The sequence below is a fragment of the Arachis ipaensis genome, chromosome B10 (genome assembly GCF_000816755.2).
Source record: "Arachis ipaensis cultivar K30076 chromosome B10, Araip1.1, whole genome shotgun sequence".
NCBI classification, from domain to species: Eukaryota; Viridiplantae; Streptophyta; class Magnoliopsida; order Fabales; family Fabaceae; genus Arachis; species Arachis ipaensis.
In genome coordinates, this window is record NC_029794.2 from 668,151 (window position 1) to 683,861 (window position 15,711).

General features: G+C 35.0%; 3 protein-coding genes and 1 pseudogene across 3 annotated transcripts in view; 2 read left to right on the top strand and 2 right to left on the bottom strand.

Annotated features, from left to right (window-relative positions):
* On the top strand, window positions 178-4,574 carry LOC107622670 (probable kinetochore protein ndc80). Its single transcript, XM_016324653.2, has 5 exons — window positions 178-984; window positions 1,065-1,426; window positions 1,586-1,832; window positions 3,503-3,649; window positions 4,164-4,574. The coding sequence occupies exons 1-5, from the start codon at window positions 244-246 to the stop codon at window positions 4,410-4,412; spliced, it is 1,746 nt and encodes a 581-aa protein (XP_016180139.1). The 5' UTR covers window positions 178-243; the 3' UTR covers window positions 4,413-4,574.
* Window positions 2,218-3,358, bottom strand: LOC107622671 (annotated as a pseudogene).
* Window positions 6,324-9,102, top strand: LOC107619871 (protection of telomeres protein 1b; the record flags this gene model as incomplete). The annotated part of the gene is given in 10 exon segments (XM_021113648.1): window positions 6,324-6,339; window positions 6,658-6,794; window positions 7,023-7,212; window positions 7,351-7,415; window positions 7,531-7,621; window positions 7,712-8,042; window positions 8,141-8,217; window positions 8,360-8,424; window positions 8,553-8,720; window positions 8,797-9,102. Coding segments are annotated over 10 exon segments (1,446 nt in total), but the record flags the coding sequence as incomplete, so codon positions are not given.
* LOC107622669 (glutamate receptor 3.6-like) overlaps window positions 8,879-15,711 on the bottom strand; it is a 7,798-nt gene continuing 965 nt past the window's right edge. The window contains exons 2-6 of the mRNA XM_016324652.2: window positions 13,552-14,906; window positions 12,527-12,804; window positions 12,347-12,378; window positions 11,062-11,468; window positions 8,879-9,946 (exon numbers count right to left, since the gene is read on the bottom strand). Of these exons, the coding sequence (XP_016180138.1) occupies window positions 9,461-9,946; window positions 11,062-11,468; window positions 12,347-12,378; window positions 12,527-12,804; window positions 13,552-14,906 (2,558 nt within the window). The 3' untranslated portion in view covers window positions 8,879-9,460. The remainder of the gene's footprint in view (window positions 9,947-11,061; window positions 11,469-12,346; window positions 12,379-12,526; window positions 12,805-13,551; window positions 14,907-15,711) is intronic.

A 15,711-nucleotide genomic window follows, 5' to 3' on the forward strand; every position in this document is an offset into this window, starting at 1 on the left:
CAATGAGTAATAACTCAAATGGCATAGTCTCTCCATACTCAATTAAGAGGTTGCGGGTTAGAGTCTCCTATCTTTGGTAAAAAAAAAAAAAAAACTCTGAGTGGCCCATGTACACCTTCCTCTCCAGGAAACATAATATGAGGGCCACTTTGAGCGGGAACTCCACCAGAAATTTGAGAAAAGTAACTGATTTCTTTTCAAAATTGAACTGTACTCCAATTCGAATCACGGTTAACAGCAGATATGAGATTCGGCGCCGGACACCGCCGACAACCCAGGGACTCATTCATTCCGCCGGATTCCCATCAGCGCCATCAGTTCCCCCGTGACTCCAACGCCAGTTTGGCGAGCAGCCGCCGTTCTTCCTCCGGCGGCGCGGGGTGCACGAAGATCGAGGACTACAAGGAGCGCCGCTTGCAGAAATCGGTGATTTCCGCCCTCAACAAGTTTCTGAAGACGCGGAACTGTCTCATCATCTTCAAATCCAGCGGAACCCCACCTTCCAACGACATCCTCGATACCCTAAAATTGCTTCTGAGAGAGATCGAGTACCCTGTGTCGAAGCTCGAAGAGGATCTTCCTCCTCTCCTGAAGCGCCTCAATTACCCTTTCACGATCCACAAATCCACCCTCAAATCCCCCGACCCTCACCATTGGCATCACTTGCTCGCACTCATTCACTGGCTCATTCAGATCGCCTCCTTCGGCTTTCACATCTCCGAATCCACCTCCAATACAGTCTTGTCCCTCGTCCAGGTCAACCTTGTCCACCAGTACACCCTCAATTCCTATCTTAACTACATTAACGGCCATGATGATGTGGTTGAAGAACTCGAACTCGACATCATGGACAAGCTCAACCACCAGAAGGTCCTCGCCGAGGAGAAGCTCGAGGCTGCCAACAATGAGCTCAAGAGTTTGAGGGACGACTTGGAGAAGCTGAGGTTGCATCCCGTAAAGAAGGACGAGTTGGAGAAGACTAAGGTAGTTAGATGACTTTGACTTCATCTATTTTGAATTCAGTTTGGTTTGATTCCTCAATTGTTATTTGTTTTTATTACAAGGGCATGCTAGAGGAGGATGTGAAGAAGTTTAGTCTTCTGATTGAGGATGTTGGGAGGATGATTGAGGAGATGGTGAAGGTGCTAGCAGAAAAGGAGAAGGTTCTGGAGGCAAAGGAGCGGGAGAACCATAGGGTTTGCGAGGAGAACAAGGAGCTGAGGAGGACGGTGGAGGCGCAGCCTGTGAATGCGAGGGATGTGGAGAGGATGAAGAGGGAGTTGCAGGCTTTGGAGAGGGGGATCGAGGAGGGCGAGCTTGCCAGGAATGTTTGGGAGGACAAGTCCCGGGAACTGGAGAATAGTCTTTCTCACAAGTTCAAGGACCTTGAGGTGCTTGCTTTGGATTGCAACCAAGAGCTGAGGAGGTTGAATTGTGCTCCATTAATCATATCCATAGATTATTGACTGTTTAGTTAAAATGAAGCAAATTCTATTGATCTTGTTTGTATCAGATAGATGGTGTGTTTGTTGTCTATCTTTACAGTCAAGTCTGCGCATCTAATCCTTCTTGCTGGTGTTTCTAGGTTGAAGATCAGTGATGATATTCAGTATCAGTTGAATGCCAAGGGAACTACGCCTGCTGAGATTATGGGTTTTGACCATAAATTGAGTCTGAAGCCTGCACTTAACTCGTACACTGAGGACATTAAGAAGATTTCTATGGGGAGATGGGAAGAGTTAATTTCCTATCAGCAAATGTCCAATGAAAATGCTTCTAGGCTTGAGGAAAAAAGAAATAATGTTGCAACAGTGCAGTCACAGATTGATAAAGTAAGTGCATCATCATGCTCAGAATGTTATTAATGTTGATTCTATACTTTTAGCCTGTCACAGATACCAGTGTCTACTATGCTGTCACTTTAAGTTTCAACCTTCTAGAGGGAGATTTTGATTTTCATCTGCGTAGATTAGCCAAGATAATTGTGAACTTGATGTTCTTCTACTGGAAAGTTTTACTATTAACAAAATGCAATATTGAATGGGTGTAAATTAATTTAAGTGATGGTGGCAGCATGCTACACTGCTTTTGGAATGTAGGAGTTGGTCCAGGGTCTTTACTGTAGCTTATACATTTTACCTATGTTTCTACAGCAATGACTTATCATACTTGAGTTGTCTTTATGGTTTTGTTGTTTTTCTGTTTTTTTTTTTAATATGCTTGAACATCATATTAATTAACTATAATGCATCTTTATTGCAAAATGGTCAAAATATGTCTCTACCACCACCTTTACTTGGTTCTTCAATTTTGTATTCATCAAGGAAACAATGTACAGCTTACTCAAGCTGTCTAATGAATATTATTAATTAAAACAAAAACAACCCTTAATTAAAACACCTAACTCAGACTTAAGGTAAATAAATGCAAGCATGTGTTTATTCTGCAATGCAGAATTATCAGTAGACTTCAACATTCCATTGTTTTGTTCTTCTTAAGTTGTGAAAGCTTTTCTTCCCAATTTTCTCCTCTTTGCTCTGCAACCTTCTTCAGTGTATCTTGGATTCCAGGCATCATCCCCTTTAGACCACAGAAATAAATGTGAGCCCCGTTGTCGAGAAGTTTGAAGATCTCATCACTATATTCCTCGATCTTATCCTGAACATACATCTTGCCTCCGCTCCTGTTCTTCTGCTCCCTGTTGAGAGCCTTGTCATAGCGGAAGTTGTCTGGATAGTCCTTAAGGTATTTGGTGAATTCGTCATCATACAGAATACTATCGGTATTGGCAACACCGAGGAAGAGCCAGGCTAGTCCACCAAACTTAAATTTAGGAACTGACTCCATAAACATTCGACGTAGATAGCCCCTAAATGGAACAACACCAGTGCCGTTGGCAATCATTATGTGTGTCGCATTTGGATCATCCTCAGGCAAAAGAATGATCTTCCCAGAGGGCCCTGTGATCTTAATTTTGTCTCCAGGCTTGGAGTTGCACAAAAAGTTGCTGCAAACACCTTGCTTAGAAGGATCTTCCTTTGCAGTGTCAGGATCATAATAAACAGCACGGCGCACACACAAGCTGGCGGTTTTGCCATCAAAATTGTCTCCATACCTCATCGAAGCAATTGAATATAGCCGAACATTATGGGGACTTCCAGGTTTCTTTGGATTTTCTCCAGGTGGAATGACATCAATCAATCGTACTTGCATTATAATCATGTCTGCAGTAATTGCAGATGATGATTCAGCTGTTCAAAATATTTGTTTTTTTTTTTAATCCATCTTTTAGCTGCCATATTTACTCTTAACTTCAGTGTATTAGTCACAAACTAAATTTATGCTTTGCATCTACTGTTGATTTAGTTTCTCTATATTTTCTTGCAATCTTTTTGCACTTTGTCAGAATCATTTAGATGCGTATTGGAAGCAGAAATCATCTACCCTGTGAAAATCGTTGCCTGACTTTTGTTCTTCTGCTGTGTGTTACATTATCCACCAGATAGAAGCTGAACTAAAAATGATAAAGAATGAAACACAAGATTATGTAAATAGATGTTCAGCTGAAGCAAAGCAAATGTTGGAGGATGTCCACGTAGCAAGTCATGACCTGGACATTATGGAAAGAGAGGCAGCTGAGGTTCTAAAGGTAATTCCATGTTTGTTAATTCTTTAGTAAGTAAGCTACGTTTGGAAGAGAGATTGAGACGGAGATCGAGAGACAGAGATTGGGAGATTGCGACTAAATTCAGTCTTTGAATTGTATTTAGTATAAAATGTGCAAGATTGAGTTATGTCTCAATGTCTTGTTAGAAAAGGAAAAGTGGGGTTAGATTTGGAATTTAAAAAGTTGAATGAAGGTTATTTTAAAAATAAATATTATTAAAATTTCAATCTCTAATCTAAAAAAATTTCAGTTTCCTATGTCCCACTTTCTAGATGTATTAAAGGGACTGAAATTTTGTGTTCCAGAACTGACATTTTAGTCCCAATCTCAGTCCTTGTTTCCAAACGCTACCTAATTGAATTTGTGAAGACTTGAACATGTCTCAGGCGTCATTCTCTTCATTGTATTTAGGACTCAATCAATCTTGAGAGATAAGCTATGTTTCTGGCGTAGTTCTTGTGTAACATGATTGCATTGGTACTGGTTTCTTTTTCAGGCTACCCAATTGAATTTGCAGGAAGCAATTAAGCAAAGTGAACAAAAAATACAAATGCGTGCTCGTGAGCTCCTGAAGTTGGTTGATTCAGTCTCAAAGTATAAAGAATACGTGGACTCTAAAATTTCAGAGATGAATAGGGATCTATCAGAAACTGCAAGTGCTGTCTCTGAGGCATACAGGGGTTCATTTCCAGCCCAATTCATTAATATATTGAATACAAATCGCCAGCTTGAGAGTAGAGACTGAGCCATTGTGCATTTGCTCTGGCATCTATGTAAACTAAAGTGCTTCACTTATTGTTCCTTTTAGGTTAAATTTATGCTTGTATGTTAGTAATTATAATTAAATCAAGTTATCGTGTGTGTCAAGCTGTAGATGTTTTGAGAAGTCTCTTAAAGTAAAGATTAGTCAAATTGTAAAATATTATTTATAGATTGATTAAATAATATGTAAATTAATTTTACTTCTTTTTAAACCACATTTAAATTCATGTACGTACTTAATTAACCTTAGTAGTCAAGTTTGTGTCTGAAAATTGTATCTTAATCAACATTAAATAGTCATAAGCTATACTTTCATTAAAAAATAGAGAAATAATAAACACTAAATCATTTAACCCTTCAACAACCTTTTAGCTATTATTATGCTTTTAACGAAATGAATTTGCTAAAGTCAATAATCACAGCTCACATCTAAAACAAATCTACTAATATATAATAGGAGAGTAGTAGAGTGGTCTATGAGCGACAAGTGGAGTGTTTTATGTCTGATACGTAGAACTGTGTGTGATTGACAAGTATTTGCCCTTAAAGTTGGACACCTAGCAGTTCTCAAATAAAGAAGCAATTCGGCGAGATTTTAATTCAAATTCAAATTGAAAATGATTTTATTCCAAGACTTGCAGCTGCATTTTTATTGTTAATAAAAAGAGAAGATAAAAAAGAGTGCACTGCAAGTTTTGAAAGGGGGAGTAGTTTCAAATTCAAAAATATTAATATATAATAGGAGAGTAGTAGAGTGGTCTGTGAGCGACAAATGGAGCGTTCTATGCCCGACACGTGGAGCTGTGTGTGATTGACAAGTATTTGCTCTTAAAGTTGGACACCTGGCAGTTCTCAAATAAAGAAGCAATTGGGCGATATTTTGATTCAAATTCAAATTAAAAATGATTTTATTTCAGGACTTGCAACTGCATTTTTATTGTTAACAAGAAGAGAAGATAAAAGAGAGCGCGCTGCAAGTTTTGAAAGGGGAGTAGTTTCAAATTCAAATCTATTATCTATTAATATATAATAGGAGAGTAGTAGAGTGGTCTGTGAGCAACAAGTAGAGCGTTCTATGCTCGACACGTGGAGCTGTGTGTAATTGACAAGTATTTGCTCTTAAAGTTAGACACCTGCCAGTTCTCAAATAAAGAAGCAATGGGCGGGATTTTGATTCAAATTCAAATTGGAAATGATTTTATTCCAGGACTTGCAGCTGCATTTTTATTGTTAACAAGAAGAGTAAATAAAAGAGAGCGCGCTACACATTTTGAAAGGGGGAGTAGTTTCACATTCAAATTGGAAATGATTTTATTCCAGGACTTGCAGCTGCATTTTTATTGTTAGCAAAATCGGGAACATAAATGATGCAATTGGTAAGTCAGGATTAAATTGGTGCAAATCATGAATCTCAGAAACTACTTTGGGGTTTAACACCAATGACACCATGGCTTAATCTTGGAACTAAAGAGGAGGAAGAAAAAGATGTAAAAGAAGACTGCGAAGGTGAAGAAGAAGAGTATGAATGTTAGGGTTATCGAGATATGATAAAAATTGGGAAAGAATAGTGTCGTTTTCGAATAAAGGGATCATGAATCATTTTGTCCCTTGTTAGAGTTGTCAGAGATTATTTTGTCCCATGTTAGAGTTGTCAGGGATCATTTTGTCTTCCGTTAAAGTTGACGGAGCCAAAGACCTAAGTGACTGACGAAATTAATTGTTAAAAACCAATCGAATAATTAATTTTAGTTAAAGACTAAAATGAATATATACTTAAAATAAAATAGTATCTTCTTTTGTCAATTATTCGCCAATTGTTATTAACCTTTTTTTTTTTTCAAAATCTTATCAAATTTTATTAATATATGTTTTGTATTGTACCACACAAATAATAACTACGAGAGGCACTGGTATGTATCTTCATTTCTCGTTGCAAAGTTTGCATCTTTCCTCTTTCAAATTCATGGGTTTCTTCTATTCTTTACTTTTATTTTATAAAAAAGAAACATTTAACTTGAGAACCGGCGATGATGATAAAAAGGCCGGGCTTACAGCTGCCATGTGCTTCCACTGGTAGTAGCTTGATGAGTGTTTCTCTGAAGGTGTTTTTTGAGCTGGTTTCACTTGTGTGTGTGTGTGAAATGTTTGAGTTTGACCAACTTTGATGACCTTGAAATATATAATCTGCGAATGCTGCTGCTCATGGTGTTCATAACAAATTTCTGCAGATTACTGCTGTGTCTTAAGAATAGTTGATCAATCACATCATGAAACCGGTATGGCTGTTAATCTTTTTGCTCTGACTGCTGATAAGCTTCCCCATGTTGCTGAAGCCGGAGATGTGATTCACCTTTGTAATGTTTCGGTATGCTTTCATATTAACCTCTTGCATTCACATGTTGAAGTTAATGTATTTCACGAGTTTACATAGATATTGATTAGTGACCTTGTGTTGTAAAGTTGAAATTACATTGACATAAACTGTATGTTCATTTGCTAATTGCTACTCTTATTGAATAGAAGTGAAATTTCTTTTGTATAGACAAAATTACATCTTGTATTCTTTAAATATTCACTGTTTTATCTTTTGTAGGTAAGAACGTTTGATGGGGAATATAATCTCGTTTACAGTAAAGCATTTTCCTCTTTTGCCTTATATCAAGGGAAAGATAGTGATGATCTTGTTCCTTATCAAGTTTCTTCTAAGTATCAGCGTACAAATGCGGACGGAATATGCATACACGAACTTAGAAAATGGCGGGTCAACTTTCAGCCAAATGATGGTACTTTGGTGTTGCATCCTGTATTACTCAGTACAGACTTGCATACATCCATTAAGTTTTATTCATGACTTCATAATCTAGCTTTATACTTTGCTAAATTTTGATGTGTGAATTCAAGGTTTTTGATATGCTGTGTAGGCAGACACGAATTTCGTTTGTTTAAAGAAATCAAGGAAGGGGATCACGTGAATTTGGCATGCAAGGTAGTTGGGTTGGATTTTAGTCACTATGTTGCACGAGAGATTTCTATACCCGTACTTTTTATTGTTTCTACTCAAAAGCACTAATTCTACTTCATGCTTTTCGTTGTATCTTAAGATACTTCATTTCGGTGAGGTTGCCAAAGATGAATGGTTTATCTATGTCTGGGATGGTACTAATGCCCCACCAAACACCATACGTTCAAAGTGAGTTGAAATACAAGCTTGCTTTTATTTGAACATCTCTGCCATTTGTACTTATAATGATAGAGAACATATATTGATCCTTTGCTAGTAAGGGCTTAGTTTTCAATTGTATATATCCATTGCGCTAGAGGTGATTTTTCGACTAGTTTATATGATTGTAAAAAATGTTTTATGTTACTATGTTGGTGTGTTAAAGAAATTTTGTTGTCTCTATTTAACTGTTGGGTCCATATTGAGGATAACCTTTGATGGAAGCATTGACAAGAGTCATTTTCACCTTCTAGACAATGTTAAACTTAAATGGATTAAGTTGGTCAATATGCGCCTTGAAGTGCATGCAGGACTATGGCGTGGTCTTTTTACCCCTTTTACAAAGTTTCGATACACTCCAGCTGAAGATAATCTCATTTTAACACGCAAAAGGTGGTAGACAAATTAGTTCAAACATTTACATGGTTTGGATATATATGGTTGGCAAACTTGAGCTTATCTATGTATTCTTTTTGTTTGCCTTGAAGTAGGTTCTCTGACGAGCGGATATCTCGGAGATTTGAAATAAATTATTTGGGGTGTGTCCCTGTACCTTCAACTGTGACAGGTATTTCATTTGTCTCACTAAGGTCTATTTCCTTAACTTATAATTTTTCATATTAAAGTTATGATTGGCAGAAATTATGAGAATTTTTATCTTATATATATATTTTTTAAAGTGGAATAACAATCGTTCTTGATCAATACAGTTGTAACGGTTGATTGTCATTGTGCGCCGCATGTTACTCTGATGGAAGCCCTCACGAATAATCAGGTGTTATATGGTCTTTTCGTTGTTGTGACCATGCTCTTAGTTTCAACTCAGTTACTCTCCCTCCATATACACGTCATACATGCACAGATTACTGATGCTTTTCTGCTTATTGAATTAATGTATTGTAGGTGACTGCCAAGTTCAAGTGTGTAGTTCGAGTGGTTGCAGCGTTGCCTTGCCAACCTGAAATGCTCCGCTCTCCTGCCGGGATATACAGAATGCAGTTGACCCTAGAGGATGCAACAGCTAGAATTCATGCCTATGTTTTTGCCAAGGATGGGGTTTGCACAAATTTTATCTAATGTTCATAGATTTAGGCTTCTTGTTAATTGTTTTATGATAATGAGCTAAAGTTATTGTTTCTAACTTGAGTTTTGCTTTATCACTTTTAATATCTTATTTTGTTTTCCATATTTATGTGTCTGGTCCTTTTCCTTTTCCCTTTTTTGTTATCTTGATACATGGCAGGAGACTCTTTTTGGTGGCTATCCGGACACGGATAGTTTGAGCAAGAAGCTAAACAAATTGCTTGGAGTAACTGAAGGTGGTGCTACCAGTGATAAGAGACATCCGCCATGGGTTTCTGTTTGTCTCGAATCATATTACCTCAATAAAGATGACACCTGGGGAACTAGACATTTCAGAGTATCCAGCACCAAAGTAGCTGAAGAAGCATGAAGTGTTGTTAAGAATGCTTTTCTCCACCTTTTTTGAGAGACTATATGTTGCAGGCTGTACATTTTGGTGAACTAGAAAATGCAGTTATATTTTGCTAGAGATATAGGACTTGCTTTGTATGCAAGGAAAAATGGAAAACCTTTGTTTTTTTGGTGAACTTTGAATGTAAATGTGTGTAGATGAAATGCAACCCTTCTGGAAGAACAATAGTATATCAGGGTATGTAAGGAAATGCTCAATGGAACAACTTTGTATGATATATTGATATGTGAATATTGATATCTACATTGCAATCATACAAACTGTGTTGAATAATGCTGCATAATACTATAGTTGTATATATACTTGTAAGCCTTAATTAGGCACCATTTTCAACATGGATGCTAACGTTTGATTCATGCAATGGTGAAACCTCTACTTCATGAACCACTCTATTATCTTTGCGCCTTCTCTTTTTCCCATTTTTATCTTCCATCTCTTCTTCCTCTTCTCTTCCATTGACAAATGAAAAGAAAGATTTGATACGAGAAGAACAAGAAGAAGAAGAAGAAGAGCCTCCAAGGTTGTCATTACTAGTAGTGTTGTTTGAATAATGCCTATTAAAACGGTAGGTCATTCTAATAACATGGCAAAGGAGAGCAATGAAGCATGCAATGCCAATAAGAAGGAAGAGACCCCAAAAGCTCTTAGTCTCAAGCCTATCTATGCCTTGCTTTGCACCTTCTGAGCTACAAGCACTTCTTGTTAGCCATTTGTCATGAATCCTTTGAAGATCACCATTCTCTGATAGTTTTAGAATAGCTGTTGACATGTCAATTGCTAAGGGAGAGTCTCTTGGAAAGGCCTGTAAATATTTAAAGAATGTGCCTCTTTTAGAAATATCTAAAGGAAAAGTATAGGTATACAATGAAAATACTAAACAATGTAAACAATGGATATATCGGATATTCATTTTCACTAGGTGTGCGGATGGTTATTCTAATATTAAAATTTAGGTGGGTAATTTGGAGGTGTAGTGTGTTTTGATTTGATTGGTGGTTGTTCATGTTGTTTAAAAAAGTTATTAGTTACCTAACATAACCCATATCTAAAATATAAAAAATATTTAGTAACAAAAAAAATTAGCCAAAAACAGCTAGAACGAACTTGCTTTATTTAATATTTATTAATTATTGTAATAATTAATTAATACTAAATAAAATAAGTTTTGACTGTATTTTTTATCTCTCTAATATTATCGCTAAAATATTTAGATTATTATGTCCAGGGGCGGAGCTAGATAAAATATTAGAGGAGGGCCAAAAGTATTTATATAATAAACTAAAACTAAAATAAAATTTTAAGGAGGGGCTAAACTGAAATTTACATATAATTTATATGTAAAAAATTAAAATTAGGGGGGCCATCGCCCCTTTCCTACCACCTGGCTCCGCCCCTGATTATGTCAATACCTATTTGTTATATTTGATTTTTTAATATATGATATTTACTTTAGCTATTAGTTTCACTCTACTATTCATTTAGGGATCTCTTAGATAGTTCAATTTCAACAGAAATAAAAATAGAAATGGTAGAGTAGTATATAGAATAAGAAAAGATCTCAATTAATTTTTTTCATTTAATAATATTGTTGATTAAAAAAAATTAGTTACATTCCCTTACAAATTAAAATCAGCACTACAAACATATTAAATTATTAATATTATGTTTATGTTTGTGTAAGTGATCATCAAATTAAAATACAAACATATGAGGAAAAATATAATATATATACATCACACCACCAACTGCAAATAGTGGCGGTTTTGGAACGTTTTTGCGATGATTTCAAACCGCCGCTAAACGTGTTAGTAGTGCTTGGTGAAATATCATCCTTTAAAATTGATTTTTTTTAATATATATATTTTTAAAATAAAAAAAAGAAAAAGAAAAGAAGCATATTTCAAAATATATACTTACAAAGCCCCATCCCATCTTGGTAAACTCTTGACCAACAATCCCAAATTCACACCTAGTTGCTAGGAACAACTCCATGTATGCACGTTCATCTATGATTGCAGCAACACCACCATTAGCAGCTCCATCCTTCAATGCCTTCTCATATTCTGAAGGGTCATTGAGAGGAACAAGCCTTGACCTATGTATGTTGAGTTCATCTGTTAGATAATTCTCAGCAAATGATCCTCTCAAGTAACCAATTCTTTCATTGCTTGTTGCTAAGCTTTCAATCCCCTTAATTGGGGAAGAGAGTTGTTCCACTGTGAGGATTGATGTTAGGCTTGCAATGTAGCTTGAATTCAGTATTAAAACCACAAACAGCCATATGATTAAGACTAATCGCCCAAGTGTGCTAACAGTTTTCTCTCCTACAAAGAAATGAGAAATGTTTGTTACTTAGACCCGATAAGAAGACACATGAATAATTATATCGTAAGAGTTTTTATTTTTTTGATTTGTATAAAATTACAAAAATTTCGGTATTTTTTTATATATTTTATGTTAAAAAAATAGGAAAAGTTTAGGGGCCAGCAACTTTATCAAATTTTGGCCAGCATGTAATCAGCAAAGAAGAGTGAGTCATTGGATGAAATTTCACACTAATCTCACACCATTAAAAACCTCATTGATGGCTATTTGATAGCTATAAATCCCAAAAGTTGCTAGCCCCCTAACATTCCTCAAAAAAATATTTTATAAGATAATAAATTAAAGAGTAAATGCTCTTTCCGGTCCCTAACCATTTGTCCGATGGACTTCCTACCTCCTAAGAAATCTAAACACCCAAATCGGTCTCTATCTACTTTGATATATGTACGTTCTAGTCCCTGGTTAGGGACCGAAAAGGGCATTTACTCAAAGTAGATAGGGACTGGAACGTACATATATCAAAGTAGATAGGGACCGATTTGAGTATTTAGATTTCTTAGGGGATGGAAAGTCTATTGAACAAATGGTTAGGGACCGGAAATGACATTTACTCTAAATTAAATTCTAAATTTTTTTTATTATAAAAATTATGATACTATATTATATATGAAACTAATTATTTCAAAATCTTAGATACAAAATAATTATATATATCTTCAAATAGTTCTCTATAATTTCATTCATAGATAAAATTAAAGGTGTACTCTAAAATCATTTATGACACTAGTAACCAATTAAATGAGTTATACTATTTAAACTAATATAAGATATAGAAGAACAACAATACCACTAGATAAATAAAATTTTAACCACTTACTATGTGCAAAGAACAAGGTTGAGAAGCTAAACCTGCATAGAGAAATAAATCTAAAAGTTAAAAACTTGTTGAAATTTACACTATTATTATTATTATTCAGCACATTAAATCAAATTTTATTAGATTAGAAAAAAATTAAATTTTATTTGTTCTGGCACAATAAATTAATAATTAAATTACCATATAATGGTGACAAATTGTCTCCTAGGAGTGCCTCTAAAATCATCATTCAAGCGACGTTCTAAAATCCAAACAACAGCCCCAACAGCCAAGAAAAACATTCCTGTGACAAGCCACATCATTGGAGTAAATGGTCTTAGAAAGGCCCAAGCATTAGATTTCATCTTCCTTATTGGTGCCACAACAACTAAACCGGATTCAATGTATGGTTGTGTGAAATCCACAATCTTAGTTCTGTTTGTGGTAATGGTAATGTCCCCCACCACAGCATCAAACTCCTACACATATCATAACAAGGGTTTCAATAATCATATAGTATGAGAATCTATAATAAATAAAACAATATTTTCTTTTATAAAATGACTAAAAATTTAAAATTATTTCAACTTTTACATTTTTCAATTATAAAAAAAAAAAACTATTTTTATTTAAAATCGTTTTATAGGTGATTACTAAAAATAGGTGTACAAAAAAATGTGTTAATGCATATAAGAGTCATTTTAGTATATTTATGCTACGATGTTACGATGATTACTTTAATTTTAACAATATCTTATAACTATTGGGTAGTATTTGGTGGAGAGACAGAGACGAAAAAACTGAAACTGAGAGACAGAAACTAATAGACAAAGATTGAAATAAATCTTAGTATTCTGTTTGGTACAAAGTGGGAGACAGAAATTGAAATAAGAATGAAATCCTAATTTAATTTGTATAAAGGATAAAATTGGAATTAATCAATTGAAATGAAGGTATTTTAGATATAAAATGTTATTAAAGTTTCAGTTTTTATCTCTAAAAATTTTAGTCCTATGTATCCCTACTTTTTGGAAATACTGAAATACTGAAATTTTAGAGACAGAAACAAAAATTTTAGTATCAGTCTCTGAATCAACAAACATGATACTAAGTCTCAGTCTTCCAATCTCTGTTTCAGTACCCAAAACAAACGCTACCTTATAGACCGTAATAATTATAAATATAGGCATACTAAAATTCAGTTAGATATAATAATAGATACTCACACCAAGTGTGACCCTCTGAAGAAGTAGTGAATTCAATGGATTGGTTTTACCATCACCAAATGGAATAAACTTATTTGGGACTGGATAAGGCAACAATTCCAATGCAGCTGTGAACACATCAATACAATAACCACTAAACTTATCAGTGCCTTCAGTTCTTGACACAAATTCATGGTAGCTAACCCTAAGTGGCACCCCAATTCTCAATTGTTTTCCATTGTTGGCAAAAACCCAACCTCTAGGTGTTTGTGTTGTTTGGCCAGGCCATATCACACCATAAAGCCCTAATTCACTTGAATTTCCATGGTTTGGAACTTGTTCACCAGTGTGAAGACCAGAAGAATTAGACCAAAATCCAATCCTCCTAACCCCAGTTCCAATCACATTAATGATCTCATATGATGGATTCATTAGGTTTCCATCTTGAGAAAACATCATCGGACCGGTTAAACCGGTTCGATTAACTTCTAGAATCTTCTGAAGCAACATGCTACCATTAAGAAACATTCCCATAGTATCAAGATGCAGGGTATCACCATCACCCCTTAAAGTGTTTAGACTTGAATCATTTGAAAATTTCAAAGTTCCACCACTTCTAAAGAATGCATCAAGTGCATAAGCTAAGGTCCAAACAGTGTCATAAGCATATAAACCAAAGATGTTCAATCCAAAAGGACCCTCATCATTATTTTGATGAGCTAGTTTGGGCCACCTAGACTCAAAATTGCTCTTGATTCTTGAATCTGGTGTGTGCATTCTCAAGGTGATAACACCCTGCATATCATTCATGATTGAAGTTGTAGCCAATGATGGATCAGAATCAAGAGCAGTTGTGAGCCAATCAGTGACTATCCACACATAACCACTTCCCATCATGCCTAATGATTGTGCAATGTGAAGAACTTCAAGGCCAAAAGAAGGGTAAATGTGAAGAACTATAACCCTAGATTCCATTAAAGCAATTTTAACTAATGCACTGTTGATTTCTTCCTTGTTGACATTGCTATCATCAGGTTTAAGGGCTGCTTTGTGTGATATCTTGCAACGTTTTTCGGCAAGCTTATCACCTAATGCAGCAACACCATTTCTTCCATGATCATCATCAATGAAGATTGCAATCACATCTCTCCATTGGAATTGATCAATAATATCTGCCACTGCAGACATTTGATAAAGATCACTCTGTGTTGTTCTAACAAAATATGGGAATTGGAGAGAAGTGAGTGTAGGATCTGTTGCTGCAAATGATAAGAGAGGAACTTGCATCTCATTTGCAATGTGTGAGATTACATGTGCCATTACTGAGTATTGTGGACCAATTATGGCTGCAGTGTCTTTCTCCATCAATAGCAATGCTATGAAAAAAAAAAAAGGTGAAAATTCAGGTGTAGTCGGCTTCACGTGAAGTTGATAGCTGAGAACCGTTAGATGAAAATTTAGTCAAACCAGTCAAATCATCTAACGACTCTCAGCTATCAACTTCACGTGAAGTCGACTGCAACTAAGTTTCCACCATAAAAAAACATAAAACTTTCATCAACATGGTCTAATATTAATGAGCAAGGAATAGTACAAGAGTTAAATTTTAGATGAAAACTCAGGTGAAGTCGACTTCATGTGAAGTTGATATCTGAGTAAAAATTTAGTCAAATTAGTCAAATCATCTAACAGCTCTCAGATATTAACTTCATGTGAAGTCGACTGCATGTGAGTTTTTACCTAAATTTTATTGTTTTTATTTTAGTTTTTTATAAAGAAAATGTATAAGAACCAATTTTTATGTTAGTCAACATTAACTAACTTTTTTCTTTTTAGTATTAAAATTACTCTTTTTTTTAATCTTTATAGACATACATTTTAGAGGATTAAAGATAAATTTAAAATTTATGATTTAGAATTTAGGGTTTAAAATAATTGCTACCAAATACCAATGACAATAGAAATTATGACTAAAAAGTAATAATTTTTTTTTTAAAAAAAAAGTGATTGAGATGTTTGCTTTAAAAAATTTGATTTTTTAATTAGATGTGTGTTAAAGTTTACGTGTCGGAAAAAAAATCACGATAATCAAAACAAAAATGAGTTAAATGACAAATTTACAAGAATTAAAAACTTTTCTATTTTTGACAAAAAAAAAAGTGTAATACTACGGTGAAAAGT